This window comes from Sciurus carolinensis, chromosome 4 (genome assembly GCF_902686445.1).
Source record: "Sciurus carolinensis chromosome 4, mSciCar1.2, whole genome shotgun sequence".
Lineage (NCBI taxonomy): Eukaryota > Metazoa > Chordata > Mammalia > Rodentia > Sciuridae > Sciurus > Sciurus carolinensis.
In genome coordinates this window covers 117553985-117571108 of record NC_062216.1, presented here as the reverse complement: position 1 = coordinate 117571108, position 17124 = coordinate 117553985, and the positions used below count along the sequence as shown (strand labels likewise).

General features: G+C 51.7%; 2 protein-coding genes across 2 annotated transcripts; both read right to left on the bottom strand.

The window, feature by feature from the left end:
- Positions 1-23: 23 nt before the first annotated feature.
- Positions 24-11272, bottom strand: Gli1 (GLI family zinc finger 1). Its single transcript, XM_053743389.1, is given in 32 exon segments — positions 24-229; positions 231-575; positions 577-610; positions 612-991; positions 993-1274; positions 1276-1323; positions 1325-1396; positions 1398-1516; positions 1519-1601; positions 1603-1688; positions 1690-1725; positions 1728-1849; positions 1852-1947; positions 2337-2381; positions 2384-2468; positions 2470-2510; positions 2513-2581; positions 2584-2602; positions 3384-3407; positions 3409-3618; positions 4496-4534; positions 4536-4600; positions 4603-4653; positions 5269-5301; positions 5304-5421; positions 5738-5875; positions 5973-6062; positions 6398-6539; positions 6786-6981; positions 7239-7331; positions 7562-7688; positions 10902-11272. Coding segments are annotated over 31 exon segments (3294 nt in total). The 5' UTR covers positions 7662-7688; positions 10902-11272; the 3' UTR covers positions 24-196.
- Positions 11273-13119: 1847 nt separating this feature from the next.
- Positions 13120-15343, bottom strand: Inhbe (inhibin subunit beta E). The gene is made up of 2 exons (XM_047550022.1): positions 14814-15343; positions 13120-14559 (listed from the first exon to the last, which is right to left on the bottom strand). The coding sequence occupies exons 1-2, from the start codon at positions 15109-15111 to the stop codon at positions 13802-13804; spliced, it is 1056 nt and encodes a 351-aa protein (XP_047405978.1). The 5' UTR covers positions 15112-15343; the 3' UTR covers positions 13120-13801.
- Between the last annotated feature and the right edge of the window lie 1781 nt (positions 15344-17124).

Below are 17124 nucleotides of genomic sequence, written 5' to 3'. Positions count from 1 at the left end.
GCAGTTCCTTTATTGTCAGGAACAGTGTCTTATCAGAATTCCTCTCCACAACCATACAGACTAAATACAGCCCCCTCCCCAAATCTTCCATCCGTGGTGCATCTTCTGCAGAGGGCTTGTGGCTCCTTTCCCCAATCCCTCTGGAGGGATGGAAGGTCTTAGGAAATGAGGGTCTTATGGATGGTATTCTTCCCCTTTAGGCACTAGAGTTGAGGAATTGTGTCTCTCCCAGGCAGGGATCCCAGTAAAACACTCATGTTGCCCACAGCCATGTTGGGGGGCCCAGAGGAAGGTGGGGTGTGTTCAGAGCTGTCTCCCTGATCATGGGAAGGGGGAGGACTCAGCCCCTGGGCCTCATCCAGAATAGCCACAAAGTCCAGCTGAGTGTTGTCAAGATCAAGAGAGTCCAGAGGGTTACACACCTGCCCTTCAGGAGGAGGATATAAGGCAGGACCTGCTCCCAACCTGCCTACTTCAGGATGGCCACAGCTGGGGTTGGTTCCCCCTGCCTTGAGGGACCCATAGCAAGTAGGCAATGGAGGCAGAAGCCGGGGTGGTGCTGCCGCCCTATGGGAAAGTCCTGTTTGTTCCCACAGCAAAGTTTTCATGCGGATGAATGGGTAGGGTAGGAACCTGACTTGTGATTGGGTAAGTTGGGTGCAAATCCAGGTCCATATGTGGCTACTGGAGCTTTGGTAGGGCTCGGACTAACTTGAGAACCCTCCAGAAACTTGGAACTCTGGTAGGAAGGTTCCTGGACTGGGGCCTCTCCCCTACCCCCACCCTCCCAGAGCAGCTCTTGCTGAGACTGAACATAATTACAGACAAGCTGAGCCTTGAGCTGTCCAGTAGAATGAGTGGGAGAATCAAAATCCAGACCAGACTTGGGTTCTGAAGGAAGATAATCAGGGGGTGGCTGGGGATAGGGACCTGTTTGGGCGTACTGGGAAGGAGGAGGCTGGGGGTAGTGGGAGAACGGGGGCTGTGGGGCATGGAAGTCCCTCCCTGGGGTGGGCATTGAGGCAGGGTGCCAGTCCTATGGAGTCAGACCCCACTGGGCACCCTTGTTCTGGCTTCACTTGTACTTGTCCATAATGTTCAAGTCGAGGACACTGACTGTAGGCTCCACCTGGAGTCTTAGGCTTGGGAATAGCCCAGAATGTACTGAAGGGAACTCACCCCCATGTTTCTGGAGTGGGGTCAGGATAAGAGACCTGCTGGGGGCAGGGACTAGGGCCCTAGTTTGTAGGTGGACCAGGCCCAAGAGGCAGGGAAACCTGGACCCCTAGCTCCATAAGGCTCTGCTGCTACCCCTTCAGGTCCTGCCATATCCCAGAGTATCATCAGATGAGAAGTCCACATAGGGGTTCAGACCACTACCCATCATGGAAGTCCCACACCTCTGACTCCTCCCGTAGCCCTCTAGTATCCATGGCGATATTCTCAGTGATGCTGGGGGGCTGTGGTGAATAGACAGAGGTTGGGAGGTGAGGATCAAAGGTCCGTCCTCCCCCGCCACAGTAGGGGGTATGTGGACACAACCCAGGCTCTTGAACCGCTGGACTCTGGCTGGAACAGGGCGGTCAGCAGCCCGGCTGGGTCACGGCCCTACGGGTGACCCCTGCATTGGGGTTGTATCCTGGATACTCGGCTCGACTTCTCCAAGAAGGTGCAGGGAGACCCCCCATACCGATCCAGGCTGGGTGCTGCTGTAGGTGGGGTACACACCCCCCCTGGCTGAAGCGTATCCTTGCCCGGAGCAGGTAGTGCTGGGCAGGCATGAGGCCAGGCAGGGAGGATGCCCCATTCTCTGGTGGGGAGCCAGGGGGGAAAGGGGAGGCAAGGGAGGACGGCGGCTGACAGTATAGGCAGAGCTGATGCTGCTGGAGCTGCTGCTGCGGCGATCAAGAGAGGCTGGGGGACCAAGACGGCGGGACACAGGGGTGCCTGCAAGTGACAGGAAGAAAAAGGCAGGGTGGTCAGAGGCCCCTTGAATTTCACCCATGAGACAACCTTGAGGACAAGGTGTCCTAGGCTCCTTAACTCTACTCAGTTCTGTCTCCTCTCATACCCATTCTTCTGGGACACCAGGGATTCAGGCCTGCTGTGAACAGTCATACAGGTTGTGTGTTGCACAATCCTAGGGGACAACATTCACATTACAGACTTTCTATGTCACAATTTTCTTATAGATGGCAGAAAAAGTATCCTGAGGAAGGGGACCTTTTTCTAATTGTTAAAATGTGCCATATGGCAGCACTGAAGGGTGACTTCCTCCCAACCTCAGGGCAGGTCCAGTTCTTAGCCCAGTAACACCTCCTACACCCCCATCTCACCAGTGTGGGTCAAGCTGGGCAGTTTGAGACTCCGGGGCCCTACTGCCGCAGTTGATGGAGCTGGTCCAGCCTGAGGTTCTCAAGGCGGCGAAGAGTGGACAGTCCAGTGCCAGCAATGCAAGGCCCCTCATACCAAGCTGGATAGGTCCTCGGTGCTGCCGCCTGCATTGCCAGCATTTCCACGCCACTGTCTGTGTTGGCTGCACTGCCTGCAGGGGAGTGGTCACTGCTGCAGGAAGACTGTGCCCAGGGCTGGGTTGTGGCTTCTGCGGAGAAACACAAGGGCTGAGGGAGGCACCCTTTCCCCTTCCCCACAGCTTCTTCAACTTTATGAGCAGCCGAAACTTGTGTCCCAGTGACCACCAGAGCTGAGGGAAGGTGTTCAAGTGTAGAGAGAGGGCGAGCAAGTGAGGAACTGAGGGAAATTGCAAGAGATGTTTTAGAAGACCCCGGCTGGAGCATAGACTGCTGGGGTGCAAAACTGTTGCTCTTAATCTATGACTTGGGCAATTTCTCTGTGTCGGAGTTTCTTCATCTGAAAATGGGAAGAGCAAGTTCCTTTCTCTTTTATTATTTATTTTTTTAATTTTTGTGGTGCTAGGGTTTTAACCCAGGGGTACTCTTATCACTGACCATATCCCCAGCCTCTTTCTTTTGTATTTTGAGATAGGATCTCACTAAGTTGCCCAGACTGGCCTCAGACTCGTGATCCTCCTGTCTCAGACTTCCGAGTAGCTGGATTATAGGTGTGTGATACAATAAGTTCCTTTCTCATTAAGTTGCTGTGAGGAATACATGAAATTATGCACATAAAAGACTTGGAAAATACAAAGTGATGCTTAAGAGTGAGTTGTTGACTCACTTAAAATAATTCACAACTCTAAAATCCACAGATTTGGGGTAGGTCAAAGAGCAACAACAGGATGAGAGAAAGGCAGACAGGTCACAGAAGAGTGGTTTAGATGGGAGGAGGTGGTTCAAAGGGGCTAGAAAGAGATCAGCAGGGCAGGCTGGGGTATGGAGGCAGGTTTGCCTGGGCTGGCTCACCATGGCACCCTCTGGCACAGTCAGGTCTGCTCTCCTCCCTGATGGGACCTCCTTCCCGCTGCTCCCTCTTGGGCTCCACTGTGGAAAGGGATGGTGCCCGAGGCAAAGGGCCATCCCCTCGATGTCTCTTGGTCACATGGGCATCAGGACCATGCACTGTCTTGACATGTTTTCGGAGTGAGCTGGGGTCTGTGTAGCGTTTGGTGCAGCCAGGGAGCTTGCACACATACGGCTTCTGTTAAGTGGAGAGTGAAGATGGAAGACCAAGGGATTAGAGTGGAAGAATGCAGGATTAATAAGGAAGTGATAGCAAAAGGGGCAAGAGAGGAACACACAGCATCCAAGGAGCTAAGAAGGGTGGGCGCCCTTGGGTGAGAGTGAGAGGTTTAAGGGAAGATTTAAGAAAACTTTGCCTGGGCCCAGATCTAGGAAAGATGAGGAGGTGAATCCAGGGTTTTGAGGCCTCATAAATTCAGGGGTTGAAGGGGTTTGGGATCTCTTCTAGACCAGTCTGTTTGTTTTAGGCTGATCTCTTTACTGGTTAAAAAGGTAGGGAGAATGGCAAGTGAAAATTCTTGGTTTGTGTGTCTTTCTTCTTTACTTTCTTTCTTTTCTTTTTTTTTTTTTGGTACTTGGGATTGGACCCAGAGGCACTTTACACTGAGCTACACCCCGGCCACTTTTATTTTATTTATTTATTTTTAAAAATATTTTTTGGTTGGCAATGGACATTTAATTAATTAATTAATTAATTTAATATGTGGTGCTGAGACTCAAACCCAATGCCTTGCACATGCTAGGCAAGCGCTCTGCCACTGAGCCACAACCCCAGCCCCATTTTATTTTTTGAGAGACACCTCACTAAGCGCTGAGACTGGCCTCAAACTTGTAATCCTCCTGCCTCAGCCTCCTGAGCCTTGGAATTACAGATGTGCAATCACCATGCCTGACTTGAAATTTGTGGTTTCAGAAAGGCACTTTCTGCATGAATTACATGGGCAAGGGGAACTCTCCTCTTTTGAGTGGGTGCTGGGCTAAGGGATTTTCTTATGGGGACCTCTCCCCTGAGATGGCTTCTCAAGTGGGGAGGGTCTCTTAGTTGAGACATTCACCTCATTAGAGTGGGTCCGATTCTGATGCTTGGCACGGTCCACTGGCATTGCTAAAGGCTTTACTGCAGCCCTCGTGCTCACACATGTATGGCTTCTCACCCGTGGTGACCGCAGATGTGTCTTCAGGTTTTCAAGGCGTGAGTATGACTTCCGACACCTTCAAACTGAGGGATAGAGCAAAGGGTAAAATGACAAATTCTTAAACAGAAGGACACAGAGATTAAAGGAGCCCTAAATCTCAAATGGACATACATTAGAGAATATAGTTCAAAATGGGAAGCACTGGGGCTCAGAGAATTCCCAAAATTAGGGAATAAGGGAATGTGAGAGCTGAAGGAACAGAAGCAGCTGAGGCACTTTGCCCTTAGGGGTGTGGCAGTGAGAATGAACTGGTCTGGTCAGGCCAGAGCAGGGCTTCCCAGTGTAGACTCTTAGACTGTTATAAATTGGGTTAACTGGGAAATAGGCTCAAGTGAATGTCTTATATCTTCGATGCAAGGCTTAACTATTAGGCAGAGTACTAGGCACAGTCCTGAGGGCCCACGATACTTTAAGGGACTCATAAATATACTTAATTTTTTTATTTAAATCAAGGGAAAAATGAGCTTTTAAGTTCAGAAAATGTTTTAATATATATCAATATGTTATCTTTGTATTGATATAATCATAAATAGACTTAACATTTATGGCAAAAGGACCTATGAAGGCAAGTCTTCCTTAGACCCTATCTTGATGGGGAGCCATTTAGGAAGAGACTTGACTTGGAAGGAGTGCCTCCACCGTGCACTTGTGTGGCTTCTCGCCCGGTGTCTGCGCATGTGCACCACCAGCATGTACTGGGCTTTGAAGGGCTCAGCTCCTGGAGCAGCCCCCCAATGGCACAGCGAACTCCTTCGTTCCCCATGAATGTGTTCACTGTTGATATGCTGAGGGAAAAGATACAGAGGCTTTTCAAGTTCTCCCATGTCCCCAAAAGTCGCAGAGACAGCTGCCCTGGCTCCGCTATGTCCTCCTCAGCTCTACTTTGTGGGGGAAGAAGGGGCAGGAAGACATCATATCCCAAACCTCATGCCTTCCAGCTCTCTGAAGTAAAGCTAATTTTTGAGCTTTTGCCTACTCAAGTAAGCATTCAGCCTTTGACCTCAATATCTTGATTCCTACCCTCAACCAAACTCCACAATGTCCCACTCAGAGTCTCTTACAGACTCCAGCCAGTCATTCCTGTTACCCCCTCAGACTCACGTGCACCAGCTGCTCCTGGGAGTCAAATTCCTGGCTGCAGCCATCCCAACGGCAGTCAGTCTCATATACAGACTCAGGCTCAGGCTTTTCCTCTCTGTCAAGGTCATCCCGTCCATCCAGCATCCCCATCAGGGGATCCTAGGATAGGAGAAGCAGTGTTATAGTGTTATACCTACCTGGGTGACAGCTTTTGTTTGCTCAGGTCTCAAAGGTAAAGCCTCTACCCCCACTTTACCTGTGTGCCTGTGGAGTTGGGGCTGGACATGTCGCCTTCCAAAGGCTCCTCTGGGCACTTGCCAACCAGCATGTCCAATTCCGACTTCAGCTTCCCCAAGGGAAGAGGTGAGGGCGATGAGGGTAGAAGTAGGCAGAAGGAAGGAGCCCAGCCAGGTCTTTCCGTTCTAACTGCCCCCACCCAAGCAGCAGGAACCCCTGGGTGTGGAAGGGACTTCCTTCTCAGACTGCATTGGTGAATGGGATGGGCAATAGGTGGAATTTCATCTGGAAGAGCCTAAGTCAACCCTAAGGAGTGAACCCCCTCTACTTTTCTGGCACTGAAAATTTTTATTTACCCTGTCCTTCCTTTACTTTTTCTCTGTAAAGTCACCAGCCACCCACCCTGACCTAGGAAAAATCAGGTAGCAATATGGGGAGTCTCACCTGGCAAGTTGGGGGGGGTCCCCGGGACTGGGGATGAGGCATCATCCCACCCCGGGTGGAGTCATGACCACAGGGCTGCACCCCAAAGGAAGGTGAGGTCCCTTTTTGGTGATTCATCTGAGGTGGGAATCCCAGAGATGGGCTGAAGAGAGTAGAGGTAGCAGTTACTGAAGACTATCAGAAAATCTTTGAAGTCCTTGGACAATTTAGAGGATTTCTGGAAGACTTGATATAGGCTGTGGGTCAAGGCCCAGCCCCAGGGAAGTTCACTTCAATGACTTTGAAGTGAAAAGGATTCAAATTGGGTTGGAAGTTTGGGATGACTTGAGGCTTTTTAATGGTTTTCATTGGAGTCTTAGAGGCCTCTTAGCCCAAGGGCTATCTGTACCTCATGGTGCCAATGGAGAGATGGCCATAGGAACCTCCTGGAGATGTGCAGCGGGAGTTGATGAAAGCCACAAGGGAGCTGGGGAGGTACGGATAACTGTCCTGCAGGTCTAGGCTGGCATCTGATAGAGGAGAAATGGACAGCGCCCGTTTCTTGGTCAACTTGACAGCAGTCCGTGGAGGAGGAAAGAGTGGCCCTGGGTTAAGAGACAGAGGAGATAGATGTGATAAGGACAAACTCCATGCACTCAATCTATGGGTCCTCTCAGCAAAAAAATAATACCAACTCTGCTTCACACTACTGATTCGAGTTGTGAACACTTGTGTTATTCTTGACCTCTTGCACATCTCTGGAGCATTTCCTCCTCCAAGTTAGATCCCTGCCCTCCCACTTTGTTCTTCAAAACAAGTCCCGGAGGAGCAGAAAGGGAAGAGGTGTTCCCTGAGGACTCACCTTCAGTGCAGCTGTTGGTCTCTCTGGCTGGCACATAACTATGGGGACCCGACATGAGGTTGGCTTGATGGCAAAAGGACAGACCAGACAGTCCTAGGAAAGAGAGACAGCTGGAGCAGGAAATGGGAATGGAGGACATAGGACTCACCTTGAAGCCCCAGGCAAAACCTGACCCCAGATTCCAAGCCTATATAACAAGGAGCCTCAAATCCTCCTATAAGATAGGAAACTGGCATGGGATAGGGAGAGGACTGAGAGGGACCTGGGGTTGGGTGAAACATCCACCAAGTTATTAAGGTTCAGGGATTGGTAAATACACTGACCTTCTGTCCCCATGCTGGGGGCCCCTTGACTGGGGAGGGGTCGGAGACAGCATGACTCAACATAGCTACTGACTGGTGGTGGGGTCATCGAGTTGAACATGATGACTCAGAGGAGGGTGTGGGGACACTGCAGAAAGGGAAGGTGGAACTGCAGGTTATAAAGATGGAGGGAAATAGAGAAGATCAGATGATAATCTCAGGCACAGAACTCTTGACAGCCTGTCTCCTGTGCCTCCAGTCCATCTAAGACATACGCCATGGAAGTCAAGTTGAAAAAAATATCACTCACCCAAGGAAGGGATAAAGAGAAACATCCCAAAGAGGCAGAGGCTGTCTTACAATCTTGGGGATCTTTTTGGGAAATGGGTAGAAGCTTTGCCTGGGTGATCTATCTATCTATCTATCTATCTATCTATCTATCTATCAATCTATCAATCTATCTATCTAGCTATCCATCCATCTGTCCACCCACCCACCCACCCACTGTGTGTGTGTGTGTGTGTGTGTGTGTGTGTGTGTGTGTGTAAGGGGGATGTTAAGGACCTATTGAGTCAGGATGAGTTTCAAGTGATTTTTATACCATATACCAGTTTTGAGGACTGTGATGGGAGAACTCATGTGGAGAGTCTGACTTCATGTGTTGGGCTGCTCTGCCTGTTCCTTTCTTTCACTTGCCCCTGCCCCAGGACAGTGCATCTGCAATCTCTGCAGTGTCCAGCAGAGGGAGATCTCACCACAGTCCAGACAGGCTGGTAGGGCCAGGAGAGAGCTTAAAGGATCAATCTGCCCTTAGGAGAAAACGGTAACCGGGGAATAAGGTTTCAGAAGGGAGCTTCTCAGGTCTGTTAGGTACAAGGGATGCAAGCTGATGTCATTCTGGGGTGGTTTGTATCTGGTTTCCTTTTTTGGGAAACAGGAAATAGACTGTGGGGGAAGCCTTCAGGAGAGTGAAAAAGAAAAAAGTCACCATCGATTAGAAAAGAGTGGTGAGGAAGAAGAGGATGCTACGGTCGCTTTTCTCCTCAAACTCCAGTTTTTACTCCATTCCTGGTTTTCCGATCTACCGGGAGTGAGGGTGGGGTGGGGCGGGGTGGGGTGGAGAACGGCCGGGAGCTGGCCGGCCAGCGCGGTGGGTGATCCCGGGATGCTGGGATTTAGGGTGAGGGCGGGGTAAAATGGGGAGTGGAACCCGGACCCTACGACCCAGCCCGAGCCCTGCAGCCTGGGCTGTACCCTTCTTAACTCCTCCTTTTCCAGCTGAGATCCGGATCCTGCATCCAAGACCTCCCAACTCGACCTTGGCAATAACGTTAGGGGCGGGGGGCACAGCTGGCTGGCAGCTGGAAGAGGGGGGCACTTCTCCCACCTCCTTCCACTATGACTCACTCAGGGGAAGGAAGAGGGCTCGCAAACGATCCCCCCAACACTAGAAAGACTCCCCCAAACGTGCCTCCTATTATCTTCCTACCCCACTACCAAACTGCCGAGAAGCCGTGATGGAAATGGGGTAGCATCCCTCTTCGCCCACGCGTGCCCAGCCAACCCGAATCTCCCGTTCACACTATAAAAGGAAAATGTCGCTAACTTTTCCAGTTTCAGTAGTTTTTCTCTGGGGTATGGGTGATAGTCTGGGATGGGGCAGGGAGTCCTGGGGTTCCTCTGCCGGAGCCCTGAATCTTCTTCGGTGTCTCCCTATTTTCTCAAGTCCTCCTAGTAGCCCAGCTCCCCAACTCCCAGGAGTCGACCCCGCCCCCTTCTCCCGGTCCCGCCTTCCCCGCCCCCGTGCCTCCCCGGCCCACCCAAGTTGCCGCCGCAGGCTCCGGCTGCAGACGGCTCCGCTTCCCCCGCCCGACCCGGGAGCCCAGTGGAGCGAAGAGTTAGTGGCGGGCGGGGGTGAGGGGGTAAGAGGGGGCGGGACACATTCTTCCCTCCTCCTCTCAGCGCATCCAGAAAGTTGATAGAGGCGCTCTGGGCTTGGGGGCACTATTGGAGAGTAGGGAATCCCTGTGTGGTAGGTTGAGAAAGAAAGATGAATCCAGTAACTAAAGGGAGAGAAAGTGACTGGGTAAATAAAGTACGTCTATGGGGAGGAGGTTCCCGGGTAAGTCTTAGGTTCCCGGGTATCTTGATTGGCTTCCTAAGGGTTAACCCTTGCAGACCCCCGGGAACCCCCTAGTGACGTCAAGGGCGGGGTCTGAGTCGTCGGGCGGGGATGCCGAGGAGATAATGGGGTGGGGGGTCCTCTGGACCCCGCCCCCTAGGGAAAACCATTCTGTTCTGGCCCTTACAGCTCCCCCAGAAAATCTCCCAGCCTTCTTCCTCTATTGGAAGGAAAGATCCATCCCATTAAGACCCCACTTCTTCAGTCCCCTAAAATCCTCAGTCTCTACGGGGTCCTTTCCCCCTAATCCTGTCCCTAAAGCTAGCTGCCCAGGCCTGATTGTTTCGGGGTCATGGGGCCTGAAAGAGGCTTCAGAGCGGGGAGTAAGGGCAGGCAGGGTGGTCTGAGCCAGAGGAGGGGCCTTGGTCCCCAGCTCCCGTTTGGGCGGGGGACCAATGGGGATACAGTGGCCGGCAGTGGCCAGTCGTCCCGCCCAGTCCCAGTAGGGTCTCCCTGCGGGTGGCTCTAGCTGCCCTGGTGGTCCTGAGGTTACAGGGTCAAGACAAGGTCTCCCCATCTCCTCTTAGGGCAGTGCCGACAGCCCGTGGGACTCAGGAATCCGAAATTCCTTGGGGTTTGTCTTAGGCCTAGACTACACCTTGGACATTCCCCTAGTTCCCTTCCTAGTCCCGAATGCACTCCTCTTCCCCAAAATGGAAGCATCTGCGGGCACATCTGTCACAGTACAGGTCAAGGGTCCAAGGCCAGTGGTTTTGTTGCCTCTCACGACTCCCTATCCCCACCCCACCTAGAGCTCCCTCCTTTGTGGTTGGTCCCCTCCTCTTAGAAACACTGACTTCTTCCTGCCGGGCGCTCAGAGACACACCTGGAGTTCCCTCTCTACCACGCAGACCTCCAGCCTCTTCATCCCAACCTCAAGAAAGGAAAATGTTTCTAATATTGTGGGAGGGGCAGAGATAGACAAAGAGACCCCAGGTTGCCTGAGACAGACACACAAACTGTCAGAGAGAGAGAGAGTGAGAGAAGAGATGGAAAAGAAGACACAAATGAAAAAATTCTCCAAACTTTCTAATATCCTATGCCAGCTCTCCCACCCCATTTTGTCTCTGCGCCCCACGTCTCCCTCATGGTTGGGATGAATCCCTCGGCATCAGAGCATCCCCTCCTGCCCCCTCCCCCACAGCTCCCAGGTGGTCCCCCGCCTGCCCCCCTTCTCACCTCCGTCTGGGCGCAGGGCTCGGGATGCGCGGTCCAGGGCTAGAGTCTGGGTTGGGGGGTGCGTGGTGGGGAGGGGGGGTGGACAGGGCCACGGCAGCGCAGCCTCAGTGCCACCCCACCCCCCCAACCTGGCCCCCAGCCCTCCCGCCGGCCCAGCCCGCCGGGCCGCAAGCCGGGACCACCCGCGAGAAGCGCAAACTTTTTTTTCCTTTTGCAAAAACTTTTTCTTGCTCTAGCCGCTGGCGCTCTGCCGCTCTTCCCGCTCGCCCCTCACCTCCCTCCTATTTCCCTCCCTATTGCCGTTCTGGTAGATGAGGTGGGGTAGCTGGAAGCGAGAGAGGGGGTGCCGGGCTTATTGCACCCCCAGGACCCCCAGGATCCTCCCCCTCCCTCGAGGGACCCTATACTGCCTAACAGCGCCCCCCCCCCCCAGCTCCGGGTTTAACACGCTTCTGGTGGTTGGCAGGAAATCCCGGTATGGATTCCCGGGTCAGCCGTCAACGAGGATCCCCTGAACCAGAGCCAGGAAAACACTTGAGAAAATTACTGCGGAGCGAGGAAAGAAGAAAGAAAAGTTCGTGGGAGAAAGATAACATTGGAAGGTAGGGTCGTCGACTTTGGTGTTAACTGAGCACTCTATCACCCTCTGGTTTATCTGCCAGTCCCATCCTTTGGATAGAATTTGGAGGGGTTGGAACAGAGTTGGGGTTTGAGCAAACTGAATTAAGGGGTTGGCGGCTGTGGCCGAAGGTTAGGGATCTACAGAGCCTAAAAGAAGGCAACACTGACTGAAGTTCTGGGTTCAGGGTGTGTGTTCACAAGATCACTAAGGAACCCTTAGTCTGAAGCACCTTTCCAGAGGAACCCCTCTCTCCAACTTCTAAAGACTGCAGCCACCTCCGCACCTCTCCTGATTGCGAACTTTCTGCTCTTTCAGACTTTCTGCTCCCTCTGCTGGCCGTTCTGGCACTTGACACCTTCTTGGAATCTGGGAGAATGCAGGCACCCCGGAGCTGAAGAGGGCTTGACAGGTCTCCCACCATCACCGCCACGAAAACCCAGTTAGGAGCCCAGATAGCAGGGCGTGTGAGCCCAAAGAAATGGAGGGCACACTTTCGAGGCTGCTCATGTCTAGCGGTAGTGCCTGCTGCCGAGGGGTGCCCTGTCCCTTTGGATTAGTGTAGCCATAGTAACTGAATGAAGGGGAGGGGGCAGCTATTTCTGTCTCTGGTCTTTCTGATAAAGAAGAGAAAGCATGATGGGGGGAAAGGAGACCCTTTCCCTTTATGTCATCTCTCAGACAGACCTCTCACATCCTAGCTCTGCCTCCAAGAACCACCTCCTTGAGTCTGGAAGATTAGTGGGTTAGCAGTTCTACTTGAGGGTCAAGACCAAAAGAAAAGGTGAAGCTAGGGGCAGGCCAGGGACGGTACAGCTGGGTAGTGATTCTGGGGCTGGGGACATATAAGGAACTCTGTTTGAGCCTGCCTCCCCACATGACTAACCCAGACCACTCACAATGGAAGGTCAGGGACCTTCACCCTGCACCCAATTCAGTCAGGCTGATCAGTGGTCATTGAAAAAGAAGAGACCCAACATATGCTTCCTTCCCAGATGTATACCCCTTCTTCCAGAGGAGCTGTTTAGAACACACTATAGATCAGCAATTCTTAAACTTTTTTTTTTGTTTGAAGACCTTTCTATGCTCTTCAAAATTATTGAACTTTTTTTTTGCATGAGACTTAGATCTACCAATTCATCATATTAAAAATTAAAACAAAAAATTATAACACAAGAATACACAAGTTCACATTCCATTAACAGTGATGTCAGAAAGATGATGTAATTGCTTATCACATTCTGGAAAACTCCATTGTACAATTTTGAGATAATGAGAATAAAAAAGACAAAATAACATCTTAATATTACTATGAAGATAGTTTTGGCTTTGTGGAAATCCCAAAAGGGTCTCAGGGTCCTCCTTGAGGTCCCCACATCACACTTTGAGAACTATTACTCTGGACCATCATCTCAGTACTTCTTCATGATTCATGTTTGTTGATTTGCTTTCTCTTTTTTTATTAGAAAAATATAAGCTGGACACAGATACACCTGTAATCCCAGCGGCTTGGGAAGCTGAGGCAAGAGGATTATGACATTCAAAGCCAGCCTAAGCAATTTAGCAAGACCCTGTCTCAAAATAAAAAAAAAATAAAAAAGGGCTCAGGATGTGGCTTAGTAGTTAAGTGCCCCTGGGTTTAATCCCCATAACAATAATAATAATAAAATAATAATAATAAAATAATAATAATAATAAATGTTTGTTTCCCCAGGGAAAATCAGAGAACTCTTAGGCTCAGCATCCCTTTTTCCTGATTCCCATTTCTGGGGTTCTCCTAAACACCCTCCTTTGGCACCTTGTTCATCTCCCTCTTGACCCTCCCTTAAAGCACTCAGCAATCCCTGTCCTTGGCTAGCCTGTTTGCCCTGTCCCAAGCTTGCTGGACCTTCTGCTTCCTCCTTCTCTTTCTTGAGGACTTACTCTTCTTGGTAGAGACTAAGTGATTTTTCTCTGCCTTCTCCTTCCCTCCCTCCCCTACTAGCTCCTGCCATCTTCTTGCAGAGATTGGGGTAGAAAATCATGCTGTCTGGGTAGTCCTCTTTAGAGGAAATACTTTACCCATTTGCTCACATATCAACCAGCCTGAAAAAAAGGCCAAAGTCTAGGACAAGAAAGTGTGAATTTGGGTCACATAGGGGTCAACCCAGTCATACTGCCAGGTGGCCTGTTGGATGGAGATATGGATCAGGAAATCTGATGCCTCCAGACACAGATGCCCTTTACTTAGAACCCCCAACTTGATCTCTTCTATCTGAACCCCCAGGTCCCGGTCCTCTCGCTAGCTACAGCCACAGGCCTCCACCACCATATCTGGCACATCCGTCTTGACCACATTGCCATTATGGTCAAGGTAGAGGATAGAGAGAGGCCTTCGGGCAGTAGGGACACAACAGGAAGTACCCTCGGGCCAAGGATTGTTGGCTTTTAGGAGGCTGAAGACAGCAGAATGGAAGGAGGCAGCAATGCCAGGGCTGCCAGCCAGGTGGGGTGGGCACTGCCCACTGCAGTAATTCAGCTGGTAACCTTCAGGCTGCAGGATCCAGTCCTGCCATCCCAGTTCCTGGAAGTTTACATAATGGTCTCGCCTACAGCATAAGGGGGTTTCAGCCTCACAGGTGGGGGTCCTCCTCCTGGCCCGGCCTGCTCCAGGCTCATTGATGCGAATCTTAAGCTCCAGGAAGGGCTGCTGGTGTCCAACTGTGTCCAGGAACCACCTCAGAGATCCAGTAACTGTGTTGTTGCCTTCTAGGGGTCTGCAGTCCAATTGGAGTTTCAAGACACCAGATTCCTCACCCCTGAAGCCACTAGAGGGCAGAGTCAGGGCATGCCAGCCTGGGGTAGTGATTTGGTGCTCTACCAGGAGGGCCCGGGATCCTCTGCGCCTCCTCTTTGGGCCCCATCGGAAGATCCTCAGGTAAAGACTGCCAGGAAGGGTTCGGAGCACATGCAGCCAAAGACGGGCACGGTACAGGTAGTAGGACCGAAGAGTGGACAGGTGGAAGGTGAACATGGAGCTGCAGGTTGAAGTGGAGGAGTCTGCCCAAAAGACAGTGAAAGAAAAATGTGAGAAGAGATAACTCTCCTCTGAAGCTCCCCAGAGCTTGCCCACTGCTCTCCCTCACACCCACTTTTAGAAAAAGAAAAGAAGGGACTGCCTTGTGTCTTAACAACTGTTCCCTGCCCTAACTCCTTTGTCTACTGCCACACCCCACTCCCTCTGCCTCTCTTCTAGGCTTACCTTCTCTCTCCCTTTCTCTATCTTCTCTCTACCTATGTCTTTCCTCACCCACCTGTGATGGTAGCAAAGCTGATGACCTCCTCCCCATTCCCTGGAGCCACACTCCCAGGCTGTAGTCTCCGAAGGGCTCTGGTCAGCGCTGCCTGGGGTGGAGGATGAGTTATTCTAGGACGACTGGTCAGGTGAAGCCCCTCCAGGATTTGTTGTTTGGCTAGCTCCAGGACCAGAGCTCGTTCTGCTTGAGGTGCCAGTGTTGGGCTCTCACAGGAGGGACATGCAGATCTTGTGCCCTGTGCCCATATTAGTACCCACAGCAGCACCAACCAGAGCTGGACATCTGGGAGCCCCATGCTCCTGGTGGATGACCCTGGGTCAAAAGCTTGGATGGCAGTTGCTCGTCTATTAAGTCTGATTGCCTGGGGGCCAATAAGGGCTCAGCAGCGCCAAACAACAGAGCCACAGCTACCCTTGACCAAGGGTAGGGCTACCTGTCTTCTATGACCTGGGACTCAGGAAGGCTGTAAGTGGATCGTCCGATGGGTAGCTATGTTTGACCCTCACAGTTCATGTCTGGCTACTGACCTGGGGCCTCTTTAGAGCCAAATGCCTGGGGCTTCCTCACCTAGTGGTCAGCCAGCAGACCTACCCTCTGAACCTTAGGATTGGCCAGCTGTGCTGCCCATCAGGCTCCTGCAGGGGGTGAAGGTCCCCCCCTGGAGCTCGGGTTTCACCATCTGGCTGTGGTGGCTTGAGGCAGGGGCATGGCCCCGGGGGTGGGGGGGGACAACGTGGACACACATGATGCAAGAAAGAGGATGATTTCACATGCTCAGTTCCCAAGGTCTGGGACTCAGAGGAGGGACTCCATATGAGCCAGGTGGGGAAGGGCAGTTTTCCCCCTAGTCCAGTCTTTCTATTTTTCCAGTCACCACTCTGGCAGCAGTTTCTGTAAGGCAGCTGTTAGTTCCATGGTTATTTCTCTGGGGTCTCTGGTCCAGAAGAATTATGGTCTATTTCTAGAACTTGGGACTGGAACAGGAGTGAGGGGTTAGGGGGTGGTAGGAGAACGGAGTCCTCCTGTTCAAGCCAAGGTGGCAGTGCCACGGGACATAAAGTCACCCCCTGACCCTGCCTGTGCTGTCCGCCCAGAGTCCAGTTGGACTGGTGCACAATGTGGAGGAGGGCCAGAGCAAGGTGTGGGGGACGTGCTACTGTGATGTCTGGGGAAACCCAGAGAGGTGGGGGTGATAGTGACGCAACCTTACAGCAGGGCAGAGTCCATCAAGGCTGGCAGAAGGGCATGCGACTTGGGAGGGCCTGTATCCAACTGCCACTTTCTTTCAGGGTGCTGTAGGAGTTGCCTAAGTTTGAAGTATCCAAGAAGTGGTGAGAGGCCTCTGTAAATGGAGTTGGGAAATGGGCAGTTTAAGAGCTTTTGAGAACAAAGTAAGAGTACAGCAACCTTAGTTCCCAGTCTCAGTTCTCCTTACTATACTTCACTGATTTTTAAAAAATTTCTTCTTGAGATGAAGTTTTGCTTCATTACCTAGGCTGGTCTTGTACTCCTGGGCTCAAGTGATCTTCCTGCTTCAGCCTCCTGAGTAGCTTGGACTACAGAGTGTATGTCAGCTGCCTAGTCTTAAATGACTTTAAATAGGAGTAGAAAGAACATTTAACAGGATGGGCCTCAGGCTAGCTTTTCTCAGTCTGCCCCAGTTTCTTCAAGAAGCTGGGGGAGGTGGCAGTGAGAAAACTGTCAGGAAGGTAGTGTGATTTGGAAATGTGTCCCTACACCACTTATTCTTCTTCCTGCTGTTCAGTTGGTGGAGCTGTCCAAGAGAGTTCTAGTTCTGGACCAAGGGAAAGGGGTCGCATGTTGAGGGCTGGGTCTCACTACCACCAGTGTCCACCATGTGGCAGTGCTGCGCCACTGGACAGCAGCTGGTTTATAAGTGACCAGAGCTTCCGAAGGACTGCTCTGGGGAATCAAGAGATGGGAAGTGTGTGCCTTACCTTCTCACTGTGGGAGACCCTTGCCTCCCCCACAGTCAGGGAAGAGCTGGTTCCTCTACTGTCCCCCACTGCCAGAGAGCAAAGGTTATATCCTTAGGAATGTATCACTGCCACCTTTGGTTTTAGACCTCATCACACTGACAATGTGGCAATGGAACACAGTGTTTGGTGCCAGACTTTTCTTAGAAACTTAGGGCACCATGTGGAAAGGAGAGAAAAGAAGGGACAATGAGACTCTTAGATGCTCCTTTCCACCCTGCATTTCTCCTCAGGCCCTGAAACATTCAAATCCTTTGGCTAGTACTTTCCCAAGTTCCTAACTCCTTTTCTGTTCGTTGCTTCAGGTGAGT

What these genes read in the sequence shown, in the direction of transcription:
- Inhbe (XM_047550022.1), bottom strand. Translation starts at nt 15,111, where the DNA reads ATGGGGCTCCCAGATGTCCAGCTCTGGTTGGTGCTGCTGTGGGTACTA. An exon ending in CAGCTTTGCTACCATCACAG is followed by an intron (nt 14,560 to 14,813) that starts GTGGGTGAGGAA and finishes TCTTTTGGGCAG; the next exon opens with ACTCCTCCACTTCAACCTGC.